The 12,355-nt window shown below is 38.1% G+C and overlaps 2 protein-coding genes across 8 annotated transcripts in view; both read left to right on the top strand.

Moving 5' to 3' along the window:
• Positions 1-5,876, top strand: part of LOC132598656 (DExH-box ATP-dependent RNA helicase DExH7, chloroplastic) — a 28,722-nt gene extending 22,846 nt beyond the window's left edge. For 2 of the 7 annotated variants that reach the window (XM_060311653.1, XM_060311654.1), the window contains exons 30-34: positions 506-598; positions 855-1,067; positions 2,718-2,810; positions 4,279-4,401; positions 5,188-5,876. In XM_060311653.1, the coding sequence (XP_060167636.1) occupies positions 506-598; positions 855-1,067; positions 2,718-2,810; positions 4,279-4,401; positions 5,188-5,265 (600 nt within the window). In that variant the 3' untranslated portion in view covers positions 5,266-5,876. Of the gene's footprint in view, positions 1-505; positions 599-854; positions 1,068-1,178; positions 1,288-1,613; positions 1,857-2,717; positions 2,811-4,278; positions 4,402-5,187 lie in introns of those variants that run through there. The other 5 variants (XR_009566627.1, XR_009566628.1, XM_060311656.1 and 2 more) reach the window with 5 other exon arrangements.
• Positions 5,877-7,747: 1,871 nt separating this feature from the next.
• On the top strand, positions 7,748-12,093 carry LOC132598659 (uncharacterized protein At5g49945). Its single transcript, XM_060311661.1, has 3 exons — positions 7,748-8,959; positions 11,219-11,422; positions 11,506-12,093. Exons 1-3 carry the CDS (start codon positions 7,919-7,921, stop codon positions 11,734-11,736), a joined length of 1,476 nt encoding a protein of 491 aa, XP_060167644.1. The 5' UTR covers positions 7,748-7,918; the 3' UTR covers positions 11,737-12,093.
• The last annotated feature ends 262 nt before the right edge of the window (positions 12,094-12,355 follow it).

Below are 12,355 nucleotides of genomic sequence, written 5' to 3'. Positions count from 1 at the left end.
CAATTTGCGTCTTGGGTTCATGATTGCAACTTCTAGCTATATTGTCTACTTATCTCATATGATTATTTCTTTCTGTAATTAGCAACAGCTTTAATAGCCCCCTTTTTCTGTCAAATTGATAAATGTTTTCTTTTTGGTTCATAACTTTTTTCTTGTATGGGGGGCGAGGTGGGCATTGCGAGGGGCAGGGATTCTTCTGGTGTTTAGTCTGCAAAAGTATGACGCTGTGTTGTCACAGCAGGGAATTTCTTGATTTCAGTCTTCCTGGTTTAAGGGTGGCTTGATGGTTATCACTTCCCTCCTACTTACGTGCCAACTCTGCCTAAACTTGTGGACTCCAATATATTCATTCGGCTTCAATGGATTTATACATGTTTTCATAATAGTTAAACCTATAAATTTACCAAGTATTTAGACGATTTAATTTCTCTCTCCTCTATCTGTGTTGCAAGTCATATTACCCATTATTATGGTGCTTTAACTTTGGAATTATTGTTGAACGCAGATTGATTGGAAAAAGAAAGAGAAGCTTGACAGTTGGCTTTCAGATATATCACAGCCTTTTAATATAAATTCAAATCATTCCTCAATTCTTAAGGTACATTAAAGATTAGCTTTCCTTTTTAAGTCACCAAGGCAGGTTTGCTATAAAGCTTATAATGACTTTAATTATCTCCCCAAGGGCACAAGCAAGCTAAATGCATTTATTCAATATAGCAAATATATTTGAGGGTTTTGGAGGGGAGAGGCGGAAACAGATAGAGAATGAGGGAGATTATTTCACTCTAGTTATTCTTTCTGTCAACTTACATCTTTGACTTGTTTGAATACTGATCCTCTATAAATGTGTCTAGGCCATATTGTGTGCAGGTCTGTATCCCAATGTATCTGCGAGAGAAGAAGGCATTGCTACAACTGCTCTTGGGAACCTAAAACAGAATGCAGGTCTTTCAGCAAAGAGTTACCCTGCGTGGTATGATGGAAAACGGGAAGTTCACATACACCCTTCGTCAATCAACTTTGACTTAAAAGCTTTTCAGTACCCATTTCTCGTCTTTCTTGAAAAGGTTTGCATTTCTTAATCTTATACTTTGAAAACCTAACATTTGATCTCTGTGACCTTATCTATGAATGTCCTCCATGCTTTCAATAAGTGTTGCTTCTTTCTGTCACTTTAGGTCGGAAGTGGGTGGGGAAAGAAATTCTAGGTGCCTTTTCTTGATGAAGTTTGCTGTTTGCACTAAACACCTTTCTCCCTTTTGTTTGGGATAAAGAAAGAAATGCCAGGCAAGATGGCAAACTAATTGTATACTCGACACTATTGCATTCATTTGTCCAAATACATCACATTTTAGCATTCAGGAACAGTTCCGTTAATGTTTTCCTATTAGACCTTGCAAAACCCCAAATATGTAAAACTAATATCATCTCTAAGCATCTTGGTGTGACTAAATTTTTGAATAAAGGGCACAAATCCTCTGATAATCACGTAAGCTGCAAGTGGCTTATGAAGAGCTCTGATCTATGGCTATCTATGGTGTATGGACATAACATACAGTCTGCAGTTAGAGACTTATTTGTTTTTTGTTTTTTTTCCTGATGCAACTACCCAGATTACTCTCTCTGATGTTGCTGTTATAGCTCAAACTTATACAGACTTAACTGGAGGTGCGTGCTCAATTGGGGAGCAGCCAATAAAAGGTCTTTTGGATCCAAAATGGCACGGCTGGCTGTCGGAGAAGCACTCAATCAGCCTCCAAAACCATGATAAGAGCTTTACTCAGAATGAACTTTTTCTTTCTAGGACACCGACGCTAACAGGGTGATTATGGTTGGAATCCGTATCTAGTGTGCAAGTGAGTCCTGAAAGAGTGTAATGCCAAATTCTATCAAGACATCAGGAAGTTGTTATAAGACGATGGAATCCTTAACTGCATGGTTTCTTCAACATCTCTATTGATAAGAGGATAAAATGATAGGAGCTGGGTTTACCCTGTGCGCACCCGAAGGGTAGCGGCTGCGGGTTCCCATGTCATCAAAAAAAGAAGATAAAATGATGTAGATTCAAGACATGATGCCTTTTTGAACTTGTGCCTTTTTGAACTACTCTATTGATAAGAAGTTAAAATGTTGTAGATTCAAGACATGATGCCTTTTTGAACTATAAGAAACTTTTTCAACAAATTATGCTCCCGAAAATTGAAAAAGAGACGCGAAGATGAAGTAAATCATTCGCAAAATTTTAATAAACTATTCTCTTTAGTATTTATTAGATGATGCATTGGAATTTCGATGACCAAATTCTCCTCCAGTGATGGGCATTCTAGAATAGCAACTCTAATTGCTTATGAAGCAATTAAACAATTCATTCACCAAGTCTAAGCATGGACTCCGGTGAAACTAATGGTGACTGACAAGCGTGCTGAAGGTTTAGGACTGAGACATGGAAATAATCTAATTGTTGTGATAGTTTTTCTAACACCTTGTAATGTGGAAGCCAAGTTTGGCTTACCTTTCTATAAGATAACTGAAAATGTGTTCTTTTTCTCTTTGTGAATCCATAGCAAACATATTCAAATTGTTCAACTTAACTATCTGACTCAAATTTTGTATTGCAAAAAGTTTACTGATTTTCTTTACATAACTGATTTTTATCTGTAGTTATATATTTTGTTTCACCAATTTTTAAGAATAATTCATATTTGTGCTGATTTCAGGTAGAGACTAACAAGGTATTTTTGCGAGACACCACTGTTGTCTCTCCTTATACTATATTGCTTTTTGGTGGACCAATAAACGTTCAGCACCAGGTATCTTTTGTTTATGGTCATGCTTGCTTACCCTGCTTTTTCTTTTCCATAACTTGATAAGTTGTTTCTTATTTCTCAACGAGTAGTAGGTGTCTATTTCATTTGCCAAATTTGCTCAAAATGGTCACTCGAACTTTGAAGCATTGCACACGAGCGGTGTCCATCTTATGCTGTCTAGTGACAGAAGGGTAGGAGACTTAGCTGACAAAGTGGGAAAAAGAAAAGGAAAAGGAAACAAGAACTGTCGAAAACTGTGATTTGCTTTGTTGTTTATTTAGCATGGAAGATTGAGCATTTGTGCTACGAAATGCTAAAACAAACATGCTATATTGTACTTCTGTACCCCCTCCTTTTCGTTGGTTTGCTTTCCATGATTTTCGATGCAGAAGTAGGGTATTGCTTAGTTTAACCTGATACCCCCTTAAAAGGAGGAACATAAAGGCGGACAAAGTAAAACAGGTGCAATCACTCCCAAAGCAACCAATATAATTTTTGGGTACTATTGTTTGAGAGGATTTAGAACAGTATCTTACTCTGGAAACTGGTATCCAGTACTCCCTCAGTTTCGAAATGTTTGCCTGGTTTTAACTTGACAGCAAGTTTAAGATAGTAGAGAAGACTTTTGAATCTTGTGGTCTTAAATTAAAGATGTGTAGAATGTACCAAAATGTCATTTAATCTTTTGGTCTTAAACATGCCACGTGGAAAGTTGGAATTTAAGAGTTGCTAAAAAAGGAAAGAGATTCTTTTTTGAACGGACTAAAAAGGAAAGTAAGACAAACATTTTGAAACGGAGGGAGTACTATTTTAGAAGTAGCATACTTCCTGAGTTCCTTCAGGGGACATCTGATAAACATGTGAAAGTAGCGTACCTTCTAAATAGCACCTTTTTTTTTTTTTTTTTTTAAAGTGGCATGCAGAGCTTTCCTTTTGGCCTTTTCAATTTCAAAGGCATGATTCTGCGGAAAATTAAGTCAATTGCTTACCCTGCGTCCATATTGGCCTCAGATGTTAGCAAGATCTTACCAATTCAGTTCCAGATTATTGCAGTTATATGCAGGAAAAAAAGGATAGAACCCATTACATGTGTTTCTCCATTAATCGTTTGCAATATACTTGTACTATTTGTCCTTTTTGAGGAATATTTTCTTCTTGTTGGTTCCTAGTCCTGTCTTTCTACCCTTTTTTTGTAGGATATTGCATATAGTTGTAATTATTTGTCTTTTTTGAGGAATATTTTTTCTTGTTGGGTCCTAGTCCTGTCTTTTTCCCCATTTTTTGTAGGATGTATGACCTTCTAACAGCATTACATTTTCCAAAAATTCATTTATATGTCTCATTACTCAAGGATAGGAAGTTGTAGACCACTTAATTAGCAGTTGGAGAGAAATTATTTAGTTCTCTTAATGAACCCCCTCCTGATTTTATCCTTTTTCCTATGTAATGGTGTGTAATTGTTTTTTTCCAGACTGGAACAGTTACCATAGATGGATGGTTAGAAGTTGCAGCACCGGCACAAACAGCTGTGCTATTTAAGCAACTCCGGCTAACTCTTCATGATATCCTCAAGGAGCTTATTCGTAATCCTCAGGTAGATGTTTTATCGTAAAATAATAGATAGTACAACTTGTTTCAGTACTAACATATACTGTTTCTTTCTGATTTATCAATGCACCAACCCCGATCATTTAACTAATCTGAAGAGATAATAGTTGATGTACATTGCATCTTCCAACATAACTTTATGAGACAAAGAATACTTTTCAAATTTTAATCACTGCCAGCTCAGAACCTAATTGAGGTGGGGATCCCAAACTACTGCCCTGTTGAGGGAATGGTGCGCTTCCGTTTTGGCACTTGATCTGCTCCTTCTGGGCTATTCCTACAAAAAGTTAGTATGTCTTTCCCAAGTTTCTCTCCACCAGGTTCTCTGTCATTGACGTTTGCTAGTAGGAGACTCCATATGTTTTGGCTACTCGTGAAAAAAGATCCTTAGATGTTCCTATCCAATGTCCTCTCCGCATGTGCTACTGACATTTCTCTGAGACTCCACTTCCTTTGGCTATTCCCTCTTGAACGTAAAATTAACACATGCCTCTTTTCTGTTCCAACAAAGAAAAGGTTCTGCACAACCTTCCTCTGTGAAACGGAGTTCTCCCCCTTTTATACCTACCACTATGGTAACCATTGGCTCAAGATTCTAAACAACTTTAGAGGCACAGGGGCCCTTTCATTGTTTTAGACTTTTGGGCATTTGCTTGGATATCATTTTTCCTCTTTTTTTGGGTGCCAATAAATTTCTTTTCCATTCACATGTTCAGCCCTTTAAACCTTTCTTTTGGATTGATATGAATTCTTCTGACACTTCATATTTCAGGCTTCCAAGGTGACTGATAATGAAGTTCTCAGATCTATAATCCAATTGCTATTAGAAGAAGATAAACAAAGAAAATAGCTACTTAGCCTTGGATCGGGTGATCAATCCATGCCCACACAGAGCAGAAACACCTAGGAGCTCAACCTTTTCTACGGTTACATAAGGAAACTTTCTGCTATTGAGGGACTGTCTGGTTGCTGATCTCTCCAGGATCAGGTGGACACAAGGAGTGGGACATAATTTGTTCTTTGCTTAATTAATAATGAACCATCATGCATGTTGGTTCTCGCAAAATTAATATTTCTGCATTTGACAGAATTACTAAAGTTGGATGTGTATATTACCCCAAAAAGCTAATGAGGGAACCATGTTAAATGTAGCACCAAAATGCATTTACGGCACCTGCTGCATTATTGCTTTACTCATCTGAGTTGAGGCCAGCTTTTGTTATCTCTTTCTTTGCAGTACTGATGGTGGCTCCATAACTTTTTCTGATAATTAAGGGAATGCAAATTAATTTCCTTGTATAACTACTGTACTATCAAGAACAGACTTAGTTGAAGTGCTTGTTTCATAAGATGGGGTCAGTACCACCCTTCTACTGTCTGCCCACTATTTTGTATATATTACATCCAGGGGAGTTTATCATCTGAGGTGAGAAATGCTGTCAGGATTCGTTGACTAAAGTGCTTAATCATGTTCTTACGATGCTTCTTTTCTTTAATAGTCCATAGGTTTTTTAAACTAGCATTATGGATTTTGCAGCTTATAACAGTAATAAATTGATTTTGGCGCAGTTATATTTGTTATGTTTAGTAGTTGTGGACTGATTGCACATTTGAGTCAGTAAAATGTATGTTCGGCATGACCCTGAATTAAAACACGTGCTCAAACTTCAGAGATGCATTATGTGTTGTAACTTCTGGGTTATAGGTTGAATAATCTGACTAGCTGATCGACCAGATGATGGATGCCTAGCAAAAACGACCAAAAAAAAAAAAAAAAAAAAGGAGGAAAATGATTAGACTGTTGATGCGTCAAAAACATTCAGTTGATATCGCCGAGTGTAAAATTTAGTTCATAAGTATAATTCACCCAAATTGTCGAAGTTTGAACGAGTTGAGTTGAGACGGTTACATCAATCAAACAGGGGAAAAGGGCTAAAAATACCTTGAACTATTTGAAATAAGTAAAATTTATCCTCTGTTATGTATTTTTTTTTCAAAAATACGTTCGCCGTTACGTTTTTTTTTTTAATTAAAAAATACCCTCTAACTATCCAATTAGCTAAAAAATATCCTTCCTATTAACAGCTATTCCAAAACAAGGGAAAATGAGTCAATTTTGCCCTTGAACTATTTGAAATAGGGCAATTTGCCCTAATAAATTATCTTTCTTCTCACCTTCTCGAAGCTTTAGCGGAGTTTTACAACGGGCCTGATTTTTCTTGCGCAAAAACTAATCAATCCCAAAATGTATAATGTAGGGTGAAATAACAACCAAAGTTGGATCTAATCATTAGGCTGACACACGATTATTCGTGAGTTCATGAACTAATTATGCAAGAATAATAAATACCGAATTTATTATACATAAAAAATCGTAATGTGACATTGTTGTACCTCAGAGGCTTCCTGGATGGTACTACAGGCTCGCCATACTCTCCAACTGGTTCAATATCCTCAAAGTAACAAGTATAGCATGATTAGAACCATCTACCTTGAACTACTGCCTGGTTCTGCCAAGAGTTCAATGGAAATCACTGATGTTCACCAACAATGTCGGACAAAAAACTAGATTCACATAGTGGCTGCACTTCCATGACAGGCTCCTAACTGTGGATAGATTGCTCAAATGGGGAATACAAGCTGATCCAAAATGTGCGTTGTGTCACAACCATGATGAAAACCTGGAACATATGTTTGTGCAGTGTCCGTTTGATATGAACTTGTGGAAAAGATTTCTAGATTGGCTTCAGAGACCAATAGTGACTGCTACTCGATGGGATCAGTATATGAGCTCCGCTATTTCAAATGCTAAAGGAAGTCTCTTCATGCCAGCTCCTTTAACATTATCTTGGCTGAATGTGTACTCTCTATCTGGATTAAAAGAAATGTCAGACTCTTTCAAGGAAGGTCAACTGCCTATGATGCCATTGCTAAAGACATTGCCTGCTCCTGTTGTGTGAGAGCTGTATCAGTTATGGAGAAATACTTTCTTAGATTTTCTTTCTGAATTTGCTAGTGTTGTGTGATTCTTATTATATTGTCTGATCATTTGTTTTGTTTGTACCTGCTAAGATAGCTATGCTGTGTTGTAGCTAGCTATGGCTTTGTAACTCTTCATTTGGTGGTTAATGAAAAAAATTTGATTACCACAAAAAAAAATCTAATGTTATGTGGTGAATGACAATGCGCAATAGTTCTTACTAGTATTAAGAATTTTATTTTAAATACAAGGATTAAGTATAATAATTTAGTTAGTAATAATACTAGGATTATTAATTAGCATAGATGTGAACATCCCCTAGAGACTTTAAGTTTGGATGCAATCATTAGGCTAAAAGCCGATTACCCGTGAGATTTGGAGGGTTGGCTAAGCGGCAAGTCAAATTACGGTAAGTGCACTTTGGAAGTATCACACAGACACACACATCCACTTAAATTCTGCATCTTCTCCATTTCTTTCCAAATCCAAATCCAAATCCAAATCCACACAAACAACCTCTCTAATGGCGAAGCACTCCTCTTTTTCCCTCATCCATCTCTCTTCCTTCATCCTCCCTAGAGGAGGCGATACTCGCTTTTACCTAATTGCCCTTTTGTCCATCCTCTCTCTTCTCCTCCACATCGTCGTCTCCGCCACTCCCCACCACTTCGAGGGTTTCGACGCCGATGAAATCGACGACTCAGATGAACCCATCATCATCTCTTCCTCATCCACCCCTCCCCCACCCCTCACCACCACCCTCTCTGTCTCTGACCCCATCGAATCCCACCATGGCCCACCTGATCCCTCCCCTTCACAGCCGTCCGATCCAAAGCCTGCTTCTACATCCTTCGATTACTGGGATGAAGATGAGTTTGAAGGTATCCCTTCACCCTCTGATTCCGTTTTAATTACTGAATCTGCCACTGCCACTGCCACCTCATCCGAATCCGGTTCGGATCCCCAACAAGAGCCCGAGACTGAGCCCGAAACTCCCAAGTCTATATCGGCTTATACTGTTGAGATTGTTTGCGTTTCTTTCTTGATTATGTTTGTTATTAACTACTTTACTGGTAAAAAAGAGAATGAGAAGTTAGCGTTAGCTTGGGCTAGTAAATTTGCGACGAAAGATTCGATATTTGAGAAGAATTTTAGTTTATTGGGTGTTGGGGAAACTGATGATTCGCCGTTATTGTTGAAAGAAGGTCAAAATGTGTTTAAGTTTTATGCTAGTGGGAGGAGATTTTGTCAGGGTTTGTTGGCTACGATGGAGTTGAAGAGTAGGCATGATTTGATATCGAGGTTGTATAATATGGTGGTGCCTTGTAAAGATGAAATAACGTTCGAGGTTTATATGAATGATGATGCAATGGATCATGTGGTTGTTGCTGTGGGGAAGAAGAAATTGGCTAAGACTATGCAAAAGGAGCTTACGGATCTGCAGAGATTTGCATCGTTGGTGAGTCCACCCAACGGGAGGAAATGGGTTGCTGATGAGTTGGCTGTTGTTGCTGAGTCGAAAGAGGTTGCAGGGGATATGATCAGTGAAACTGTGCTTGATCAGGTTCGTGTTTGAATGGATTTGTATTAGCTTGAGTGCTACTTCAATTATGCTTTCATAGTTCATAGTAATCTCAGATGTTTTATTGTTAGAAATAATATGAATGGCTTCAGCTTACTGAGGATATGACCCTAGATAGGAAGGTATGGAGGTCGAGGATTAGGGTAGAAGGTTGTCGCACTACATGTGGGAGAGGCAAGGGGATAACCTCCTCTCTGCTTCTCCCTATTAGTAGTATTATTTAGTAATCGCGTAGTTTATTGTTCTTCAGTATTTTACTACTTGTTGCTTCATTTGAGTTGTATCCTGTTATTATGTTGTCTTATTTTCATGCAACCCTGCTTCGAATTCTTCGTTTCTTTTGAGCCGAGGGTCTATCGGAAACAGCCTCTCTACCCCGCAAAGGTAGGGGTAAGGTCTGCATACACCCTATCCTCTCCAGACACCATACTGATTTGTGCTAGATTAAAATTTTTGTCTTCTTTTACTGGAATGTTTGTGAGTATCTAATCTAGCTCAGCTGTCATCTGGAATGTTTGTGAGTATCCAATTTAGGTGCAGCTTTTATCCTCCTGAGCTCCATGCACAGTGTTCTCTGCATTTCATGTGACACCTTATAAACCGTAGTATCTGTTCTGTCGTGAGCGTAGACATTCCCTCCAAGAACTCTCCATTAACACCATTCTCTTTGAAAATCTGACGATAGCCACCGAGATTTATTTCTTCCAACCATAAACCAACATCCTGGCATCAAAATTATACATTCCCTTCTCATGTTGTTTATTAGTTGAACAACATACACATATCCTTTTTGTGTGGTTCAGACGCCAACCACTGCAAGAGCTCGGAAGGCATTCTATTATTTCCCACTTTTTTTTTTTTTTTTTTAAGTTTTTATTTTATTTGGGGATGGGTTAGGGGCAAGGAAGCTCTTCATCATGTGGATGAGTGTGGATTATAGCCCCAGGCCCCAGGAAAGCAATTGTGACGTGAGTGTAGTTAGAAGATGTGAGAATAGTATGACAATGTCACCCCAAAGTCATAATGTTATGGCACTATATGTGGTTTCTAGATTGGGAAGAAGAGGGGGAAAAGAGACTAACTGGTATTCTTTACTGTCTCTTCTTGTTGCTAGGACAATAAGTCATCAATACTTAGAATACATAAACTAATTGAAGATAATTCCTTTTTACCGATAAAAAAATGAAGCTACCTTCTTAATTCTCTTTTTCCAATATCAGTAATAGAAGCTAATTGGAGGGGTACCCAACTCATTCGCTTCTACTCCACTCCTCTTTTACATTGAAATGACTCCTTATGCTCCACTTACTTCAGTCCTTTTTCTTTTTCCCCAGCAAACAGCGTAAAGTAGTGTCATCATCAATTAACATGGCTTTCTAGAGATGTTAGATTTTGTTCCCAGTTGAAGAAATAGAATACTCTTTTTTCTGGAGCATGCTAAGTAGAGAATTGGTCAAACAAATTGAGGCAGTGATGAAGTATTTGATGCAAATTTCTTTTAGGTAGGTTTACAAGGAAACAAGAGGCGGTCAATTTGCTTAGGATTGATGGGATTAAGAAATTTCTGATTGTTGAATTTGGGATTGATTGGTTAAATGAAATTCCTAATTATTGAAGAAGTAGACTTTCTTAAATATAAATGTGTTGTAATCTGGCTATTTGCCGTTATTATTATTTCGAGTTTTTGGTGAAACTGTTGTGAAAAGTTAAAGCATTCTGTCTTTTCCCTAGAATCGATGCTAGCTGGATATGTTTAAAAGCAGTATTTAGGTACATATAACAAATCTTAGTAAATAGTGCAGTATTATGAACTCTGACTCGAGGGGTAATCAGTCGGAATATTGTTCTTATTTTCAATAGTGCCAAGAGGGCTAATTTTATTACAAATGGTGTGAGGAGAGACTTTTCTGTGGATAAGGAGTTTGACTTTGTGTGAAATCAGAACTGTTCACGTGTTTCTATGTCTCTCTGTTTTGCTCCGTGTACATATTTATCCAGTTTTAGCAGCTACTTTTCATTACTGTGATTGTAACCTACCCCATTGTTATGCTTATTTCTCCATGGCTAGTCCGCTATACCTCGCCTAGAGGTTTCTTTTCATTTGCTCTCTCCTCTTCTGTGGGACTATTTGCTTTTTTGGTTCACATAGCTGTAAAATAAGATGCTGATGAACTGCTAGTGCTCTCTGAATAGCAGGCTAAGTGAGTAATATGTAATATAGCTTTATGTTGATACTTGCAGGTTTTCGGTGACAAAGCATATGAGAAATTTGGTAAAGGTTTCATCTCGATGCATTTCTCTGATCAACATATTGGGTCACACAAGAAGATGCTGGTGTTCAAGTTTGCTCTCCCTGATGCTAAAAACATGGCTGACATGACCCGGCTTGTGGCTCTTGTACCTTATTACATCGACTTAGTTGGACGATACAAGCTGAGCTCGCATGTTAGTAATTATGGATGAAGCTTTGACTGTATGTGAAATTTGAAAACGTACATATTTCTTAACTTCTGTTTTCTGCTATTCAGGCCCGTACTAAGACTGATGGAGCAAGACAGAAGGTTGCCCAAGAGATTTACAAAGAACTCCAGAATGCCAGGCAAGAAGCACTGCAAAGGAAGAAGGCTGAACAGAGAAAGAAGATAGAGGAAGCTGAGGCTAAGCTTAGTGCAGAGGCACTTCGCAAGAAAGAGGCTAAAGAGCGTGCTCGGCAGATGAAGAAGGCAATGCCAAAAATGAAGATGTCCCGCACTGGGTAGATTTGAGTTTATGTGCCATCTCAATCTTCTCAAGATCCCGTCAATGGTGATTGTGTGTCCCTGTGTCATGAGTTTGCTTCTTGTATTAGTTAGACGGGATGTCTCTCAGCTGGTTCTGTACCTTAGTTAAGTAGTAGTCTAGGGGTCTTCCTTATTTTGGCCACAATTTGTGGATTTTGACTTAGTCTGGTGCCTATTGTGAAGTAATGGGCACACTCAGTTAAAATAACATTTTGTTAGAACTGAGAACCGTTTCTAATTACACTTGAGTAGAATATTTTAGACTTGAACTTTGGCGGTTTAAATGACTGGAATGATTGTTTGCTACAAAATTCGATGTAGTTTATCTGTGTACTACAGAGCTGGAGCAGTCACCACATTGTTGGCCCTTTTTATAAAATTTACTTGTGTTCTTTAATTCTGATCATCATTTTAACCCACATTGTATTGCAATACAAGATTTGATGATTTATTGAGAGCTTGTATCAGCAATGGCTGCAGATAAATGCTGAACTGTGAGTCTGAAGGCCTAAGAAAGAACCCTTGCCTGCTCCCCAGGAGATCCAAGACCCTCATGCATTGGGAAATTGGTGTAGTAAAATAACCTACAAGGACACAA

The sequence above is a fragment of the Lycium barbarum genome, chromosome 6 (genome assembly GCF_019175385.1).
Source record: "Lycium barbarum isolate Lr01 chromosome 6, ASM1917538v2, whole genome shotgun sequence".
In the NCBI taxonomy this organism is placed as follows: Eukaryota; Viridiplantae; Streptophyta; class Magnoliopsida; order Solanales; family Solanaceae; genus Lycium; species Lycium barbarum.
The sequence above is the reverse complement of the archived record's forward strand: the minus strand, read 5'-3'. Positions and strand labels throughout refer to the sequence as shown.